Source organism: Chiloscyllium plagiosum, chromosome 10, assembly GCF_004010195.1.
Source record: "Chiloscyllium plagiosum isolate BGI_BamShark_2017 chromosome 10, ASM401019v2, whole genome shotgun sequence".
In the NCBI taxonomy this organism is placed as follows: domain Eukaryota; kingdom Metazoa; phylum Chordata; class Chondrichthyes; order Orectolobiformes; family Hemiscylliidae; genus Chiloscyllium; species Chiloscyllium plagiosum.
In genome coordinates, this window is record NC_057719.1 from 5,992,819 (window position 1) to 6,012,926 (window position 20,108).

Below are 20,108 nucleotides of genomic sequence, written 5' to 3' on the forward strand. Positions count from 1 at the left end.
CGGAGAGGTCAGGAAGAAGATTGCAGGTTAGGAAGGCGGTGCTGAGTTCGAGGGATTTGACTGAGACAAGGTGGGGGGAGGGGAAATGAGGAAACTGGAGAAATCTGAGTTCATCCCTTGTGGTTGGAGGGTTCCTAGGCAGAAGATGAGGCGCTCTTCCTCCAGCCGTCGTGTTGCTATGGTCTGGCAATGGAAGCCCTCCCCCAAGTTCCTCCTCCCTTCCTTTTATCTTAGTCTGCTGGACACACTTTCCTCATTCCTGAAGAAGGGCTCATGCCCGAAACGTCGATTCTCCTCCTTCGATGCTGCCTGACCTGCTGCGCTTTTCCAGCAACACATTTTCAGCTAACATAATAGTCACCACTGATGAGACTATAACTTTGAATTCAAGTTTTAATAATTGAATTTGAATTCATTATTAATTGAATGGAAATTCTGCCAGATATAATGATGAGATTTAACCAGTATCCTTAGATTACTCTGGATTACTTGTCCAGTGACATTAATAGTCTGCCAATATCTCCCACTTGTTTTCCATTTTAAAATGTGATCATTGCTGTAAAAAGACGCTAATTTCACAAGAGTACAAATTGAAGGGGAAAATCAACATTGATGCTGAATGAGAGTGCTGATTGGTTGACAAATAGATTCTGAATCGAGAATGTGGTGCTGGAAAAGCACAGCTGGTCAGGCAGCATCCGAGGAGCAGGAAAATGGATGTTTTGAAACGTCGAATCTCCTGCTCCTTGGATGCTGCCTGACCGGCTGTGCTTTTCCATCACCACACTCTCAACTCTAATCTCCAGCATTTGCAGTCCTCATTTTCTCCTGACAAATAGATTCTGACTGATAAAGGCATTGCTAAGGGGGTCTTCACAGGTTAATGCTAATTGACAGTTAACAGCCAGGCTTTGTTTAAATGTTAAACCAGGTAGGTTTAGAATAGTTATGGCAGTGGGGATCTCATCTCAAATTCACTTCCTTACTCTGGAAAGGTGCAAAGACAAAACTCTCAAACAAAATATTTTTTAAAATGTACTTGTCGAATGGAATACTCGTATTGCCAAAAGATATCCAGCTCTGAGAAAGTTAAATAATCAGTTTGAACATACGGAGGAAGTAAACACCTTCTGATCAGCTTCTATGTAGATGATTTCTGTGAAACTCTGGCAGCTCCCAACTCACCGAGATTTTAGTTTCCTGTATGTGTCACTGTAATAAGATGACGTATTCATCATGAAGCATTTAAATATTAACCAAAAGCACTTTCTTCCATCCCATTGTGGATGCATATTTCAGTGAGTCATAATTCTATGATTGAAGTACAGAACAAATCTGGAAAGGAGGTATTTATTGGGAAATAAGCCAACTTGTATGTCTAAATCCCTCGGTGGTCTCACCCCCTGTCTATATATAATCTCCTACAGCCTTTTATGATATCAGCACTCCTTCAATTCTGACTTTGTGTCTGTCATAATTATAATTCCGTCTAATGCCATCTCCTACCCTGCATGAATTGAACCCACACTTTTGCCATCACAATGCATTCCAACCAGCCATCCAGCCAGCTGAACTAACCAACAGCTGAAGTTACCACTCTCCTTCTCAACATCTCCCCTTATCTGAGGCATGGTGACCCTCAGGTTAAACCACCACAAGTTGTCTCTCTCTAAGAGAGCAACATAGACTGGTAGGAGTATGGTGACTTTACCTATTACCTATACTATCCAGTCTTCATGTATTCAAGCTGATTGGAGCGCCATGGAGAGTGAGTTAGTATTAGCAGTCGCAAGCAGAATGTTTTTAGTTTTGATTTTAGAAGTTTAATATAGTTTATGCAGGATTTGAAATCAGACAGATAGTGCAACAGCCTTGTACAGTAGTGAAGATTCATTTTGAGAGGTCTAGAATTTAAGAGCAGAGATGTACTGCTGAGGCAGTATAAGGCTCTGGTCAGACAGCATTTGAAATGTTGTGAGCATTTTGGGCCCTATACCTAAGGAGGGATATTGGATTAGTGGTGCTGGAAGAGCACAGCAGTTCAGGCAGCATCCAAGGAGCTTCGAAATCGACGTTTCGGGCAAAAGCCTTTCATCAGGAATAAAGGCAGTGAGCCTGGAGCGTGGAGAGATAAGCTAGAGGAGGGTGGGGAGAAAGTGCATAGAGTACAATGGGTGAGTGGGGGAGGGGATGAAGGTGATAGGTCAGGGAGGAGAGGGTGGAGTGGATAGGTGGGATATGCCAACCTTGGAGGGGGTCCAGAGGAGGTTCACAGGAATGATCCTGGGAATGAAGGGCTCTGTCATATGAGGTATGGTTGAGGCCTCTGGGTCAGTACTGGATGAAGTTTAGAAGGATGGGGAGATCTTACCGAATACTGAGAAGCCTGGGCAGAGTGGACTCTGAGAAGATGTTTCAACTAGTAGGAGAGACTAAGACCCAGGGGCACAGCCTCGGAGTGAAGGACCAACAGTTGAAAATTGAGGTGAAAAATTTTGTCAGCCACAGGGTGGTTAATCTGTGGAATTCATTGCTGCAGAGGCCAAGTCTTTGAGGGCAATTAAGACAGAGCTTGATGTGTAAGGGGAAGAAGACAGGAGAATGGTTTGAAAACAAAATTTGCCATTTTTGAATGGTAGAGAAGCCTCGATTGACTGAATGGCTTAATTCTGCTCCAATTTGGTCTTATAGTACAGCATATAAATTGAAATGATCTGCTGACGGTGTTGCCAAAAGACAACAATCTCGTGTATTTTTTCAGCACTTTATGTAAACCATTCCAAAGTGCACCTCAGGATTGCAGTTGAACAAAATTTGATACTGAGCCATATAGTGGCATAATAGAACAGAAGCTTAATTCAGGATATTAAGGAAGATCTTAAAGAAAGTAAAAGACATAGAGAGACATGCATTTCCAGAACTTAGGATCCAGGCAGCTGAAGTTGCCATAAAGGTCAAATTAGATTTATTTTAAAATAATGGATTGAGCCTAGCACATAATTCAGGCACAAGAGTAGGAGATATAAGGGCTGTACTAAAATTGGGATGACCACAAGGGAGCATTGTTATTGGCTTTACTGTGGAAATAATTATCTTTTACTCCAACTCATTCTTTCCCTAGATCTCAAAGGCATAAAACTCTTTGCTTCTCAGTCTTCTCTTCATGTTACAATCCATTTAAAACCAAGCTGGATATCAGGTAATTGAAAACTCTTACAGTGCAATTTACAAGGATAAAAAAGCCCTTCATGGTGGCAACTACATGCAGCTCTGCCCCCTAACTCTCCTGAAGTTCTGGTATGCTGCTGGTGTCTTCCATGCTGAAAACTGATGCAAAGTACCTATTCAGTTCCTCCACCATTTCTTTTTTCCCCGTTACTACTTCTCCAACCTCATTTTCCAGATGTCCAATGTCCACTCTTGTCTCTCTCTTATCTTTTAAATATCAAAAAAAACTATTGCAGTCTTCTTTATATTTTTTAGCTAGCTGTCTTATTGCATCATCTATCCCATTGTTGCTTTTATGGCTATCCTCTATACTAGTTTTTAAAAGCTTCCCAAACCTCTGGCTTCCGGACTAATCTCCACATTGTATGTTGTTTTTCTTGCTTTTATGCTTTCCCTGACTTCCTTTATGAGCCATGGTTGCCTCATCCTCCCCTGAGTACGTCTCTTCTTCCTTGGAATGAATTTCTGCTGTGTCTCCTGAATTACCCTCAGAAACCCCTGCTATTGCGGCTCCACCATCTCCCCCACCAGGCTCCCCTTGCAATCAATTCTGGCCAACTCCTCCCTCATGTCTTTGTAGTTAACTTTACTCAATTCTAATACAGTTACTTCTGATTCCAGCTTCTCCCCCTCAAACTACAGGGTGAATTCTGTTATATTCTGCTCACTGCCCCTCGGGGTTCCATCACCTTCAGCTCCCTAATCAGGTCTGCCTCATCACCAAATCCAGAATTACCTGTTCACAGCTGCTTCAAAGAAACCACCTCATAGACATTCCACAAATTCCTTCTCTTGGGATCCGCTGCCAATCTGATTTTTCCCCGTTCACCTGGATATTGAAGCCCCCATGATTATTGTTATAGTGCCTTTCTTACATGTCATTTCTATCTCCTGATTTATTTTCTTCCTTATATGCTGTTTACTGCTAGGAGGCCTGTAGACAGCTTCCATCTGGGTCTTTTTTCCTTCGACATTCCTCAGCTCTCCCCACACTGATTCTATGCCTTACTGCTATTGATTTAATTTCATTTCTTCCTAACAAGGCAATCTGCCCATCTGCCTGTTCTTCTGGTAGGATGTGTATCCCAGGATGTTTGGTTCCCAGTCCTGATCCCCTTGCAGCCAGATCTCTCTGATGCATGCGATATTGTACCTGCCAATTCCAATCTGCGCTACAAGCTCATTTACCTTTTTTCATTAACTGCGTGCATTTAAGTACAACACCCTCAGTATGGCATTGACTGCCCTATTCCCATAGTTGTTCCTTTTTCTGCTGTGCCTGAAGTTAGGTTCCTGACCCTTTCCATAGTGTCTCTCCAATTACTTGTTCTGGATACTGTAATAACTTTTATTGGGTGCCCCCTCCTTTAACGTTTTCCATTATTTTCCAAGCAACTGAACCCCATCCCCTCACTGTTTAGTTTAAAGTCCTATCCACAGCCCTCCGGTCCCAGCATGATTCAGGTGGAGCCCGTCCCGTTGGAACAGCTCCCTCGTTTCCCAGTAATCGTGCCAATGTCCCATGAATTCGAGCCTGTTTCTCCAACACCAATCTTTGAACCACCTCTTTAATCTTCTTGACTCAGTGCCAATTTGCTTGTGGTTCAGGTAGTAATCCGGAGGTAATTACTTTTCTGATTCTGCTCTTTAGTTTATCCCCTAGCTGCTTATATTCGTTCAGCAGAACCTCTCTCTACCTATATCACTGGTACCTACAAGGACCATAACAACTGGATCTTTTCTCTCCCTCTCCCAAGTTTCTTTGCAACCCAGATGAGATATTTTGAACCTGGGCACCAGGCAGGCAACACAGCCTTCAGGACCCGCGTTGCTGGCAACAGAGAAACAATATGTATTCCCCCGACTGTACTAACCCCGATTACAACTACATTTCCCTTTTCTCCGTGCTGTTCAGTAGCTCCCTGAGCCATGGTCAATTTGCTGCTCCTCCCTACAGCCTCCCACTCTCACCCACACGGCGGGGGCAAGAATTTCAAACCTGTTAGACAAGCTCAGGGACTGAGGCTCCTTCAGCACTACCTCCTGGATCCTTGTACCTGTGTTGCTGGTAGTCACACCCTCCTGTCCCTGAACACAGATTGAATTTGAGGTAGTTAATCTAAAGGATATGACTGCCTCCTGAGACACAGTGTCCAGGCAGCTCTCCCACCCCAGAAGCCAGAGTTCCTTGTGCAACCAGCACTTGCTACAGATGTGGTCACTGCAAACCATACTGGGGTCCACCAGCTCCCCCATCGTACAGTTATGATCTGCCGTTTTGCTCAAATCGCTATTTTAATTACTTAGTTCTTAATTTGATTTTTCAACATTTCCTACTGATGGTTTAGTTTGTAGCCTGTAAATATTTCCCCTATTTACCTTCAACCTGAAGGTAACCAATAAGAGATAGTCAAATTAGTAGCAATCATCAACCAATGAACTTGTGTTTTAAGTGTGATGCCACTCTTTTTGTGCTGGACCCTTGATCCTGGGCTTCTTTTTATCCTGTTTATATAAAAAAAAAGTCCCCCAGTCCTCATTTACCATCCCACCAGCATCCACATTAGCTGCTGTTTCTGCCACCTCCAGCAGGAAGCCACCACCAATTACATATTCTCCACCCGTATCATCCTTCCACAGTGACCATCCCCTCCAGGACAACTTAGTCCAGTCCTAACAAGCCCCAAAAGCCCCATGGCACCTTCCCATGCAGTTGCAGAAAATGTAACACCTAATGGTTAATTCCTCTCTCCTCAGTATCCAAGGGTCCACACGCACCTTCCAGGTGAAGCAACAATTTACCTGCACTTCGCTCAATCTAGTCTATTGTATTTGCTGCTCACAATGTTGTCTCCTCTACATTCGGCGAATGAAATGCAGACTGGATGACCGCTTTCAAGAACACCTACATGTTGTTCTTAAAAATGATCCTGAACTTCTGACACTTCAACACACCGCCATGTTCCCTGAACACCATTTCATTTTCTGCTCAGGGACACTGCAACCTTCAGGGTTCCATAATAAATTCTATAATTTTAGGGCCTGAGAACCTTCTCCCATGTTCTTATCCTAAACCCCACACAGCAGTCCTTTTCGTCAAATGGACTGCTCTCATCGAACCAACCTGTTTTCACCCATTAATGGACCCTATTAGCAACATTTCATTCTCCCCAGCTCAACATTAACCATTCCTGTCTGCCCAACTGTTGTTCTCTCCCTTTGGGCTTCATGTTCACTTATTGTTTACTCCCAGCCCAGTCTTTCGCATAGTCATAGAGTCATAGAGACGTACAGCATGGAAACAGGCCCTTTGGTCCAACTCGTCCATGCCGACCAGATATCCCAACCCAATCTTGTCCCACCTGCCAGCACCCGTCCATTTCATTTTCTGCTCAGGGACACTGCAACCTTCAGGGTTCCATAATAAATTCTATAATTTTAGGGCCTGAGAACCTTCTCCCATGTTCTTATCCTAAACCCCACACAGCAGTCCTTTTCGTCAAATGGACTGCTCTCATCGAACCAACCTGTTTTCACCCATTAATGGACCCTATTAGCAACATTTCATTCTCCCCAGCTCAACATTAACCATTCCTGTCTGCCCAACTGTTGTTCTCTCCCTTTGGGCTTCATGTTCACTTATTGTTTACTCCCAGCCCAGTCTTTCGCATAGTCATAGAGTCATAGAGATGTACAGCATGGAAACAGGCCCTTTGGTCCAACTCGTCCATGCCGACCAGATATCCCAACCCAATCTTGTCCCACCTGCCAGCACCCGTCCCATATCCCTCCATACCCTCCCTATTCATTTACAGGGTTCAGAAAAGATTTACAAGGATATTGCCAGGGTTGGAGGATTTGAGCTATAGGGAGAGATTGAATAGGCTGGGGCTGTTTTCTCTGGAGCGTCAGAGTCTGAGGGGTGACCTTATAGAGGTTTATAAAATCATGAGGGGCATGGATAGGGTAATTAGATGACGTCTTTTCCCTGGGGTGGGGGAATCCAGAATTAGAGGGCATAGGTTTAGGGTGAGAGGGGAAATATATAAAAAAGACCTTCGGGGCAACTTTTTCACGCAGAGGGTGGAATGTGTATGGAATGAGCTCCTAGAGGAAGTGGTGGAGGCTGGTACAATTGCATAATTTGCCAACCTTTTCCTGGCTGCTTTCAGTTCCAAAGGAGAGTCACTAGAATCAAAATGTTGGCTCTGCTTTCTTTCCACAGATGCTGCCAGACCTGTTGAGTTTCCCCAGCAGTTTTTGTTCTTGTTTATTTTCCTGGTATTGCTGACACTTTCAGGCTGGGCTGTGTACCACACCGAGAACCAGCACTTTTTTCCCCCAGAGTAGGCAGTGGTTCCACAGGCAAGGACTGATCTTTTCCAGGATGGGCTATGGCTCCAGTACTTGTATCTATAGTTTTACAGAGTGAGCTGTAATTCCAGTGTGATGTCACAGCTCACGACAGCCTCTCCTGCTCTGTGGTGATGACTACTGCATTTGTGCGACTTTGCACAATTTTCATCTTGAGTTTGACAATCAAAATCCATAGACTAGTGCAGTTTCCCACAAGAGTCTCTGTGTATTGATCAGGAGCAGGAGCCCACTTCTTTCCAGTTCTAATTCTGCCTCTTAGCCTGGGTCCAGTGCAGCCAATTATCGTAACCCTGTGAGTTCTTAGATGGGATCAGCTAACTCAGTAGTGTGGAGAACCAAACCTCAGGCATGCCTTGTTACAGGTTGGTGCCATGCGAGGCCCTGCATAACTGCAGTAAAACATTCCTACTTCTGAAATCAAGATTTGGATTCTTTCTTTACCTGTAAAGGAAGCTGTAACATTTTCTAGCATAACATTTTCTTTTAAAGTGAATGGTGTTTTTGAATATTATGGTGCAGTAATTCTAAAAGTGCATGTAACATCAGAATGTTGAGAAGTGAAAATAAACACCATCAGAACAAAGCTGCTGAAATTCCCTCCAGAAACAATAACACTATCCCTTTTGAGCCAGACACAATGCTGAAGTTGTAATGTTAGTGGAGTTGCTGGATTATATTTTCACCAAACATAGTTCTCTCAAACTTGTTGATGGAAGATGTTGACTCTCTTTCAATAATCTTTCCTCTGGGACACCCGCACCAACCAACCCAACTGCCCTGTGGCTGAACACTTTAACTCCCCCTCCCACTCTGCCAAGGACATGCAGGTCCTTGGCCTCCTCCATCGCCATGGCAAGTGACGCCTGGAGGAAGAGCGCCTCATCTTCCGCCTAGGAACCCTCCAACCACAAGGGATGAATGCAGATTTCTCCAGCTTCCTCATTTCCCCTCCCCCCCCACCTTTTCTCAAGGGCTTATGCCCGAAATGTCGATTCTCCTGCTCCTTTGATGCTGCCTGCGCTTTTCCAGCAACACATTTTTCAGCTCTGGTCTCCAGCATCTGCAGTCCTCACTTTCTCTTTCAATAATCTGTTGAGTGAAGGCCAGCCAATTAGCCACAGATTGTAACCAATCACTCTGAACCATTTTTGCTCTAAACTGTTCTGTTGAAATCAGATTCTTTAGTTGAATTACTTGAACAATCAGTGATGTTGATAAATATTTTGAACGCATTGAAGATACGTTGAGTTGCATAGGCAGAGCAGTGGGATGTTAATCCCCCAAAGTTGTGTCAAAGGCTTTTACTAACGTAATCAATGATTAGGCAGACTACTCTCTATGGTGGTCATCAAATTTTAAAAGAAGCATAATTGCATGGAAAAAGCTGCACAGAAGGTTAATCCAGAGTAGAGGGGATGAAGATGAAGAGGCTGTTCCAGGAAAGTGTAGGAAGTATTACTTGGCTAATGGTTAATATTAATCCTGTCTTAATAATTTGCTACATGAAGGTGAATCAGAACATTAGTTTGTCAATCAGAACACTTGCAAGAAACTGTTTCCATTCAGTGTGATCTGTAATGAGCTACCAGGTAAGGTTGCAGAATCAGCCTTAGCAAAGAAAGGTTCAGGACGATGCTGAATGTGATATTGAGTTGAAGTAATAGCAGTAATAATAAAATGACTAATGTTTGATAAAACTGAAGATAACAGGAACTGGTAAGCAGCCTAACGGTGGGCTGTTATATGAATAGAAGTATGCTAAGTCAATTAGATTTGCTAAGAATTAAAACTGCAGGATACCAGGAGCTGCTGGCTCTATCAGACAAGGTACACATTTGGATAAAACATTTTGGATTGTTCATGTGCACAGATAAGTCCAAAGAAGGCATGCATTTGGACAATAAGTTCAGGATTGGTCATATGCATGTATAATTCCAAGTAAGTCATGCAGTTGGCACAGAGACTTGTGAATAAAAAGCTTGAAGAAATCTCCTGGGTAATAACATTTGGGTTTAGTTACAGACATCACGGTAGTGAAAGACAGGTGATTGAGATATCAGTAGTAGTTATAAGTGTGTGTTATTTGTTTCAGTACTTAATAAATGAATTGTGATTTTATAAAGCTCTAGGTGTCTCTGCTGTATCTTCGTCTATGTGTTAAGTGTTGTCTCTCAGACACCAAATGTCTGCCTTTTTCATGTGATTTATAATGGGAATTTCAGGTTTTTTAATAGTTAAGTGCGATTTCTGGAGTTCTAGCCAAAATGCCCTTAAACGTTTTCAAGTAGGCAGCATTTACTTGATCCAGTTTGCATAAATGCTACTGGATTGTCAAAGGTTCTCATTCTTGGTCGCTAACCAGGCTGGAGATTGATGTGATAACATTCACGACCAGCTGTACTGCCCTTTTTAGAGCTTCAGTAATAAATAGAGGCATGTGAAGACCATACAACCCCTTGAAGCTGCTCCACCATTCAGTGCAATCATGGCTGGTGATCTGCCTCACCTCCACTTTGCTGACCGGTCCTTATATCCCTTGATTCCCTGAGTGAGCTTTCACAATATTCCAAAGATACACAGCCTTCTGATTGAAGACATTTTTTCTCATCTCAGTTTTCAAAGATTGTTACCTTTTCTGAAACTGTGTCATATGTTCTAGGTTTCCTGGAGAAACTATTACTCAGTATCTTTGCTGTGAAGCTCCTTCAGAAGCTTGTATGTTTCAAAGACAACACCCACCTCTCATTCTTTTTACTCACCCTGCCTAGAATCATACCATGAAGAATGGCGAATGAGTGAACTAGCTGCATTGGATCTGCACAGTTCCTTAACTCAGATCCTACCAGTAGAGATGTGGAAATTATTGGGAATATGCAGTGTTACTAAGCTCCATTTTAATTTACTTTCCAGCTGAAGTATACATTGGAATGGGAAAGCCTACAGAGGCCACAGCATGCATCCAGGAGGCAGCTAACCTTTTCCCCACATCTCACAACGTATTGTTCATGCGTGGTCAAGTTGCAGAACTCCGAGGGAATATTGATGAAGCTAAGCGCTGGTATGAAGAGGCTTTGTCGATCAGTCCCACTCATGTCAAGACAATGCAAAGACTGGTAAGTGAATTTTTTTGTGGATGTTTTTGGAAGCCGATAACGTATCCTGAAAATTAAAACCCAAAATGTCTCTGCCTAGTTGTAATGTATAATCATGCAATTAAAAAGTATTTTTGTATCTCCAGCTTAAGTGTTGGTAACGTTATTTCCATCCAGTTTTGTTGTGCCATCAGCAGCATCACTAACATTCCTGTTAATGTCTTCATCGTAAACTTTTATATTCACTTTTATAATGAAAACATTGTTATGTCTGTAGCGATCAGTAATGTACAGATGTGATTACGTTGTGACAAGTGTACATTGGCAATTACTATTGTAAATGTGCACAAGAAATTTTAATAGCAATATGTACATGTTAACAACAGAATTTATGGTTTCAAAAGGAAAAGACACCAAATTACATCCTGCCTGATTCAATTACTCCGCTGTGGGAATGATTTCTGTTTGAGAATCCAGAGATAAAATATGGTATCAACAGAAGTGACAAACCAGTCCAGTTGCTGTCAAACAAGAATGGTGTTGAATTTTCTTTGGATCAAAACCAGCCTTACTTACTCAGTGCAGCCTGCATATGACTCCAGGCCCACACCGACATATCTGGCTATCAAAGTGACCTAACAAACTGTCTATAACGGATTCAAAGATTAAACCTAATCTACTGTTTTGATTATAAATAAGGTTGTGTGGTAGTTGATAATTGAGTTGTCATTTGACAGTCTCCTCATTGTCATTGGGTACTATTGTAACTGCAAGTATCATTTTCATAATAAGGAAAATTGTGAGATTTGTTTTTGGCAAATGGAAAATGTGAGAAAATTTAGGTAAGAAATCTTTCCATTTGAATCTCTGATCTGCTAAAATAGTACATTCATATTCTGAAACTCTTTGCACCCAGAAAACAAATTCTTTATACAGTTTGAATTGGCTTAATTGGATTCCAGAGTCATGTCACCTTGTTCCAGATTCCCTATTCCTGAGGGAATTGGGGAGGGAGTTACGTGGTTTTCCCCAGCAACATTGAGGGTTGGCAGTATATTTCCAAGGCAGGATGGTGAATGGCTTGGAGAGCTGAAAGGTGGTGGTGTTATCATGTATCTGCTGCACTTATCCTTCTAGGTGGAAGCAGTCATGGATTTGGAAGGTGCTGTCTAAAGAATCTTTAAGAATTTCTGCACTGCAACTTACATTTAGTACACATTGCTGCTACTGAGCATTGGTGGTGGAGGAAAGTGAATGTTTGAAGATGTGATGCCCATCAAGTGGGCTGTTTTGTCCTGGATGGCGTCAAGCTTCTTAAGTGTCATTGGAACTGCACTCATCCAAGCAAATAGGGAGTATTCCATTACACTTGTGCCTTGTTGATGGTGACAGGTTTTGGGGAGTATTACTTGCTGAGTATTTCTTGCCTCTGACCTGGTCTTGATGCCATAGTTTCTTGGTGTAGCCCTCAAGAGATTGATATTGGGGATTCAGTGTGAAGTAATGATGTTCAATGTCAGTGGGCAGTGGTTCAGTTCTTCTTTGTGGCAGGTGGTCATTGCCTGGCAGTTGTTTGCTGCAAATGCAATTTACCCCTGAAAAACCCAAGCCTGAATGGTGTCCAGGATTTGTTGCACCTTGATATGTTCTGCTTCAGACTTGACCAGGTGGCTCTCGTATGTTTGAGAGTTGTACCCCTCAGTCTGTATTCTGGCATCCAATACCTTTTTAGCCAGTGCATAAGCATTGGCACCTGGTCTGTGAAATAATACCCAGTGTGAGTCAATCTTTAACACATGGAGAAACCCTGACATAAATGTTCTTGAATCCTGAATTACCAGCAGTTTCTATGGGCATTCAGTCTACTCCCTGTCCTAGCTGAGTTTTGCTCTAAACTGCATTACACCTGGATTAGATCAGTAACATGCTTAGCTGCCAATGGTTTTCTTAATCATTGATCATTTTTGTAAATAATTTTTCCCAGAAATGTTTTACTGATGCTTGTAAAATCTCAAATGGTAAGTCAGCTGGAAGTTGTATCTGATATTTGTGAATGTGCACTATTTACAATGTAGTACTGGGCTAGCTGCCATGAGCTGATCAGTTCAGGTCCCAATAGTGTGTGAAATGGTAATTTTTAATTTCCTGAATCCATGGAAGCCATAGAACCATTGTGTTAGCAAGAAACCAATTAGTTCATTGACGTGATCCAGCTGACTTATGACCCTAGTCTCTCAATATTGCACAGACGTTATACCATTGAAACAGGTCATTCAGCCTGTGTCAGTGTTTATGTTCTCCCTTAGTTCTTACTGTCACATCAATAGATCGTTCTGTTCCTTTCTACCTCACACTCACTGAATTCTCCTTAAATGCAGGATGTAAATTTGACTCCTGTTGCCAGCCGGAATGGCCTCAAAAACCACACTATATTTAATTTTTTAAAAACTACAGACAGCAAGGCCAGGCAACACACACCGCCTTGCTGGTGTCACTCCATTCTTCAGATTGAATTTTTAAAAATAGAATAACTTTTAGCTGATTGTCAAAAGAAAGAAACGTGGGCCTCTTCAATTTTATAGGCCACCAATCCCACCCTCGCAAAAGGTACATTTACCGCCTACGCAGGAGCCTTTTTTTGACATTTATAGAAACCTGGAGCACAGAAAGAGATTATTTAACCCATCATCCTGTTTGGCTTTTTGAAAGAACTGTCCAATGATTTCCACACCCTACCTTTTCCCTAAAATCCTGCAAGTAAAGTTTCCATACAGACCTAATTGAGAATATTAATTGTATGCTTGTGAGTTTTATTAGGTGTCAGATCTGTTCCTGTTTTATAGGATAAGAAAATGGGCCAATCCTTGATTGATTTGTGAACTGACTAAGAGCCTTTCTGAAAAACAGCAGACACTAAACTTTTATTTCTTCTTGGACCTGAACCTTTAGCTAACGTTTCCTCAAACTTTGTTTTTGTCAGAAGTCACAAGACACCAGGTTATCATCTAACATGTTTATTTGAAATCCAAAGGAACAGCAGTCCGAAAGCTTGTGATTTCAAATAAACCTGTTGGACTATAATCTAATGTTATATGACTTCTGACTTTTTTTTCACGCAGTCCAACACCTGCACCTCCACATCATTGTTTTTCTTGGCTTTAACATGTGGTCATTGTAAATGCACAGTTCGTTATCTGCAGTGTCCTCCTTGACCAATATTAATGGTATTTGTTAGGTAGCAGCTGTTCCTATTTAAAAGGGTAATCAAAAGGCCACCCTTGGAACAGTTAGCCCTGCTTAGTCAGTTGGTTAAATCTTACTTAACAGAGAGACATGTTGCTGAAGCTTTTTGTGTTGAAGTGATTAGGGCAAATGCACAAAGGTAAAATTTCAAACAATTTTACTACAAGCAAAATGATGTCGATTGATCAGCAAGTTGACTCTGGCTGGGCAAGGCATTGCCATAGAGAAAGTGTGTTGTGGGAAAAAAAGAGTTTATTTGAAATTTTGGCACTCTCTTGCATTTATCCAGATGAATGCAAGCTGAAGAGTTTCAGTGACATGTCTCTCTGTGTCCGGCAAATTCAGTTTCTGTACCACCTAGTTGGTTGACTTCAAAGCTAACATGTTGATTGTTCTTAACATCTGGCATACATGATGCAGAAGAAATCACGTGGAACCTGGCCACTGAATGGTTGTTCTGGAGGTGTTTTCAGGATGTCCTTCTGTTGCTGTTAGGCCCCCCCCCCTTATACGTTGGGGTGATGTTAGAGATTTTTAAAAAATGTCAATGTAAGCAATTCAACATGAAGAAAATAAAGTGTAAGTAAAAGGTGCCTGTGAAGAAAAAAAGGGAGTAAAGACCCAATCCTGATAATGAAGTTTGACTTAAATTCCCCGATTGGGATTGAACTCGCTGGGAGGCTCTTCTGTTGGCTCAATTAAATCCAACTCTTGTCTCCTACCAGAGCCATTGTTAATCCAATACTTCCTGAGTCTGCAGTTCTAGCATGAGGATAGAATTGCTGCATTTAGTTAGATGACAGCTCAGAGGTTCCTGGAAGCTAACCCAATCAGCATGAAATCTGCTTAACTACCCATCTAGCTGAGGTGACTTTGCCAGAATAATAAAATAAAGAACTGTGGATGCTGGGAATCTGAAACAAAAACAGGAAGTGCTGGAGAAACTCTGTGGGTCTGGCAGCACTTGTGGAGAGAAAAACAAAGTTAACGTCAATCAGTTGACTATGCTGGGAGCAACCCATACAAAACAGGACCTAGGGGTATTGTGTGCAATAACGAACTTAGAGAAGGTATTCACATTTTGAAATTGTTAAACTTGATATTGAGTCCTGCATGCTGTAAGTTCCCCAAATGGAATCTGAGGTGGTGTTCCTCCAGTTTGTGTTGAGCTTCACTGGGACCCTGCAGCAGGTGGTGTATTGAAGCAGTAGGCAACTGAAACCTCAGGATCATCTTTGTAGACAGAACATAGGTGTTCTAGAAGTGGTCACCCAGTCTGTGTTTTGTCTCCCCAGTGTAGAGGCGACCACACTGTGAGCAGCAAATAGAATAGACTAGACAAGATTGCGTGAAATACCAGTAAATTGCTGCTTCACTTGGAAGTTGTGTCAGGGGTTTTGGATAGTGAGTAAGAAAAGTCGTACCTTCTGTGATTGTATGGAAAGATGCTGTGGGGTGTGAGGAAGTGTTGGGAATGGAAGAGGCGTGGACCAGGGTGTCCCAGCAGGAACAGCCTCTGCGGAAACCTAAGGGTGGGGAGGGGAATATGTATCTGGTGGTGGCAGTCTTCTGGAGGTGGTGGAAATGCAGACTAGTGACCCTCAGGATGTGAATACTGATGGGATAGAGAGTGAGGACCAAGGGATCCTATCGTTGTTGTGGGAGGGAAGAGAAGGGGTGAGCGCAGAACTATGAAATATGGGCCAGATCTGGCTAAGAATCCTGTCAACCATGGCAAGGGATATTCATTTGAGGAAAAATGTGGACCTTTCAGAGGTCGGGAACTGGTGTCATAAGAACATGCAACGGAGAAACTCCGAGAATGGATTGGAGTCTTTACAGAAAACATGATGTGGGGATGTATGGTCAAGGAAACTACGGGAGTCAGTGGGTTTGTAAGGGATGTTAGTCAACATGACTAAAGTATTCTTTAGCTATTTATTTCAAGGCTGGTTGTGGAATTAATTGGGTGTTACCATTTCTACACTACAAAAGATATTCAGTAACTGAGAAACATATTTACAGTATCCAAGTTCCATGAAGTTGCTGTATAAATGCAAGTTCATACCTCATTTCTTTAATTTTGCTTTCTTCACATTTAGCTGTCCTTTGCATGGTTTCCTTTTCCTTTTTTATTGTGCCTGTAACTTTCATTTGAGAGTCAGTGTGAAAACTGAGCATGATTACTGATATTTATGGCTGGAATGGGGGGAGACGTTGTTTTGCAATGGATCTGGTTAGTGAAAATGTCACAGACAGAAGCTGTTAAGCAGACTTCCTGATCCAGGGTCAGAGGAATCCAGTTTTCGGGAATGCACAAACAGGCAGAAGGTGCACCCCTGGCAAGTGCTTGACTGTGAAGTCAATCCACTGACGAGCTGAAGAAGGATCGGAACTGATAATACGACACAAATAACTACTCAGACACCTCCTACAAGCAGGCTGTTGGGCCTAGAACAAGCTACTGCTTTATTTTAGGGGGAGGTGTTTTCTGCTCAGTAAAGTGAAAGATGTAGAGAGCGAGAGAGAAATTGGTAGACTGAGCCAATCTAAAATCAAAGCAGGAAAGGATGGAATTACACAGCAGCTGAAATGAGTGAGACAGAGAGAGGGAGTGAGTGTTTTTGACCCGGGTCACTTGAAACAAATCTGTCTTAAAAGTACAGTACAATCACTGTGACCAGTATTGTGAACAGTACTCTAGATGTTGTTTCACTAGTGCCTTGCATATCTGAAGCATAACCTCACTACTTTTGTATTCAGCTCTGCACTCGATAGCTTTCTATTAGCTTTCCTAATTGCTTGTTATACCTGCATAGCTAATCTTCGTGATTTGTACACTGGAACACACAGATCTCTCTACATCTCAGAGTTTCTCAATCTCTCACCATCCTGCCAATGTGGGCAAGTTCACCCGTTACCATATTATACTCCATTTGACAGATCTTTGCACACTCACTTAACCCATCTATATCCCACTGCAGATGTCCTCTTCACAACTTCCTTTCATAACTAGCTGCGTCCATGTGCAAATTTTAGCTACCATACCTCGAATCCCTTCAAGTCATTTATATAAATTGAAAACAGTTGAGATCCCAGAAACAAAATTGTGGTATACCGCTCAAGACAAATACTGACAGTTACGCCTACCCTCTGCTTCCTGTTAACCAGCCAATCCTTTCTCCATACTAAACCTCACGCAATGAGCTTTTGTTTTCTGTAATAACCTTTACTGGCATTTTATCAATTTTTTCCTGGAAATCTACATACAGTACATCACAGCACATGTTACCTGCTCCGAGAATTCCAGTATTTCTGTCATAAACATGATTTCTGTTTCGCAAAAGCATGTTCTTCCTGATTATCTTGAACTTATTTTCCTTACAACAGATATTAAGCTAATTAGCCCTTGAACTCTGCTTTCTGTCTTCCTTTTTGAATGAAGAATTTGCACTTGGCTATCTTCCGATCTAATGGACCTTCCCTAAATCAAGGGGATTTTGAAAAATTACATCATAGTATCAACTAACTCACAAGACATTTCTTTTACGACCCTGGAATGAAGTCCATCAGAACCTGGGCACTTTTGTTTAGATTAGATTCCCTACAGTATGGAAACAGGCCATTTGGTCCAACAAGTTCACACCAACCCTCCAAAGAGTAGCCCACCCAGACCCATTCCCCTACCCTATATTTACCCCTGACTGATGCACCTAACATTATGGGCAATTTAGCATGGCCAATGCACCTAACCTGCACATCTTTGGATTGTGGGAGGAAACAGGAGCATCCAGAGGAAACCCACACAGACACGGAGAGAATGTGCAAACTCCACGCAGACTCCACACTCACCCAAGAAGAGAATTGAAACCGGGTCCCTGGTGCTGTTAGGCAGCAGTACTAACCACTGGGTCACCGTGCCACCCTCGTTAATCTTATTAATCTACAATTTCAAGAGTTTACTAAATACCACTTCTCTGATAACTGATTTTCTTGATTTAATCCATTTCTTGTTGTATTCCATTTCCTGATTTATCAATGCTTCTGGGATGACAATATAAGTTAATGTGTTCTCTCTTGTCTGTCAGCTAGGAATTTGGTACTGCCAACATCTGCCTTTTAAGTCCCTGTAAGATTTTTTAACCTAGTTACGCAGTTATTAAATCTGATGTCTTGTAACCACCACACATTGCCACCGTTTGATCCTCCCAACCTCCGTGAGTTTACAGTGAATCAGTATCCTGTAAACATACCCATGTTGTAGTGTTCCCAGATATGGTTTTTGAGAAAAAAGCCAACATCTGGAAATTTCTGTTCATTCAGAAAGCAGGGCTGAATCAATCAACTTTCATGTGGTTATTGAGCACGCTTTGTCTTTATCTGAGGAAAAAAAAGTCCCATTTCTTTGATTTGAAACTCTGTCGAAGAGTTGACTTGCCTTTTGTAGAAAAGCAATGTAAGTGATGAATGTAAGAACGTCAGACACATTGAGCCTGTGGGGCAGGGAAATTGGTGCTTGCTTTAAGGAAACTCCATAATGATTTCTGAGTTTTGTTCAGCTCAGAGCTGAATGCAATTTAATCAGCATTTTTATCCACTCTCTTGTGGATATTTTTCCATTCAGTACCAGGCCCCTTCTAGAGAAATTAAATTTTGTTATCAGCTACCATTTTTGCCTGAAGCATATATAAGAAATGAGCACTTACTTGTCGGTCTCTCCAGATTCAGTGTGTGATTTTGTCCTGGACAATTTAATAACTCATTAATGACACTACAAATGAGAATATTCCTCATTGACCATTTCGTTGCTTCCACTATTAGGAAGATTGTGGATTAGTCTGAAACCCTGCACTGAGCAAGAGGGAGAAGGGATGGTTACACAGGCTCTCTGAAGTTTTAAGGAATGAGGGATTGAATTTCAGTGTACTATGATGGGTAAGTATACCTGAAGCAAGTGAAAGATCACTAAAATGAAACTTAACACAGATTATAACTGGAGCAAATGAGTACACTAGCTAATAGAGGGAAGTATTTTGAACTTATTAAAATTAAAGCAAGGTGTTTGTAGATGAACTATACCTATATAGTTAAGTCATCGGCAACATTTTAATTGCACTGCATTTCAAACAGAGGTTAGAAAGCATAACAATCACTTGCATTTATATTGTGCCTTTAATATAGTAGACCAGCCCATATTCACAAGAGCATTATCAAAGAAAGAGACCCCAAAGCCACAAGGAGATATTGGGGATAGGTAACTGAAAGCTGGGAGAAAGAGGAATGTTTAAGCACATTCTTAAAGGAAGGAAGTGAGGTAGAATGGTGGAGAAGTTAGGTAGGGAATTGGAAAAGTTAGGGAGGGAATTGTGAAGCTTAGAGCCTTGGAAACTGGAGACCTGGAGAACAGTGGTGGAGAGCTGCAAGTCAGGGATACACAAGTGACGGAGATGACGGTTAGTGGAGAAGAGATCTCAGTGTAGATTTGTGCTTTTTCTGGATAAAGCTCATAATACAGATGTAACTTGGCTTGAATGACATATTTGGAATTGGGCTGAATAGCAGTCCCGCTGTCCTTTTTTTAAATTGGGGAAATCCAGAAGACCAGAGTGCAGAGCACCAAAAAGGTTGAAAAGAATAGGAGAGAAGATAAGGTATACCGAGACATAGTAGTTGTGGGAATTTAAATTTGAGGTTTTAAGACTTGCAGGTCATAGGAGGAAAGGAAGACTGAAAGGAGACCGGGAGAATGGGCAGGTTGTCACATAACATGGGGAAAGGGGCTCTACAATTTGGAAGGCCCAAGGATGCATAGGTCAAAATGGAATGAAGTGTGGTATCCAAACTCACTACTGAACTGCAGATCTCTACTATTTCTGTGGTTGCTCTGATGAATTTTGCACTCAGGACACATCTTACCTCTCAATATTTGTCTCTTGACCATGCACAGTTCTGGTCTCCATATTATGAAAGGATTTTGGATTAGTGGTGCTGGAAGGGCACAGCAGTTCAGGCAGCATCCGAGGAGCAGCAAAGTCGACGTTTTGGGCAAATGCCCTTCATCAGGAATAAAGGCAGAGAGCCTGAAGGGTGGAGACATAAGCTAGAGGAGTGTGGGGGTGGGGAGAAAGTAGCATGGAGTACAATAGGTGAGTGGGGGAGGGGATGAAG

At 42.0% G+C, this 20,108-nt stretch overlaps 1 protein-coding gene across 2 annotated transcripts in view; it reads left to right on the plus strand.

Moving 5' to 3' along the window:
* The window catches only part of ttc7b (tetratricopeptide repeat domain 7B), a 355,708-nt gene that overhangs the window by 276,296 nt on the left and 59,304 nt on the right, over positions 1-20,108 (plus strand). For both annotated transcript variants that reach the window (XM_043696948.1, XM_043696949.1), the window contains one exon: positions 10,516-10,718. In XM_043696948.1, coding sequence (XP_043552883.1) covers positions 10,516-10,718 — 203 coding nt within the window. The remainder of the gene's footprint in view (positions 1-10,515; positions 10,719-20,108) is intronic.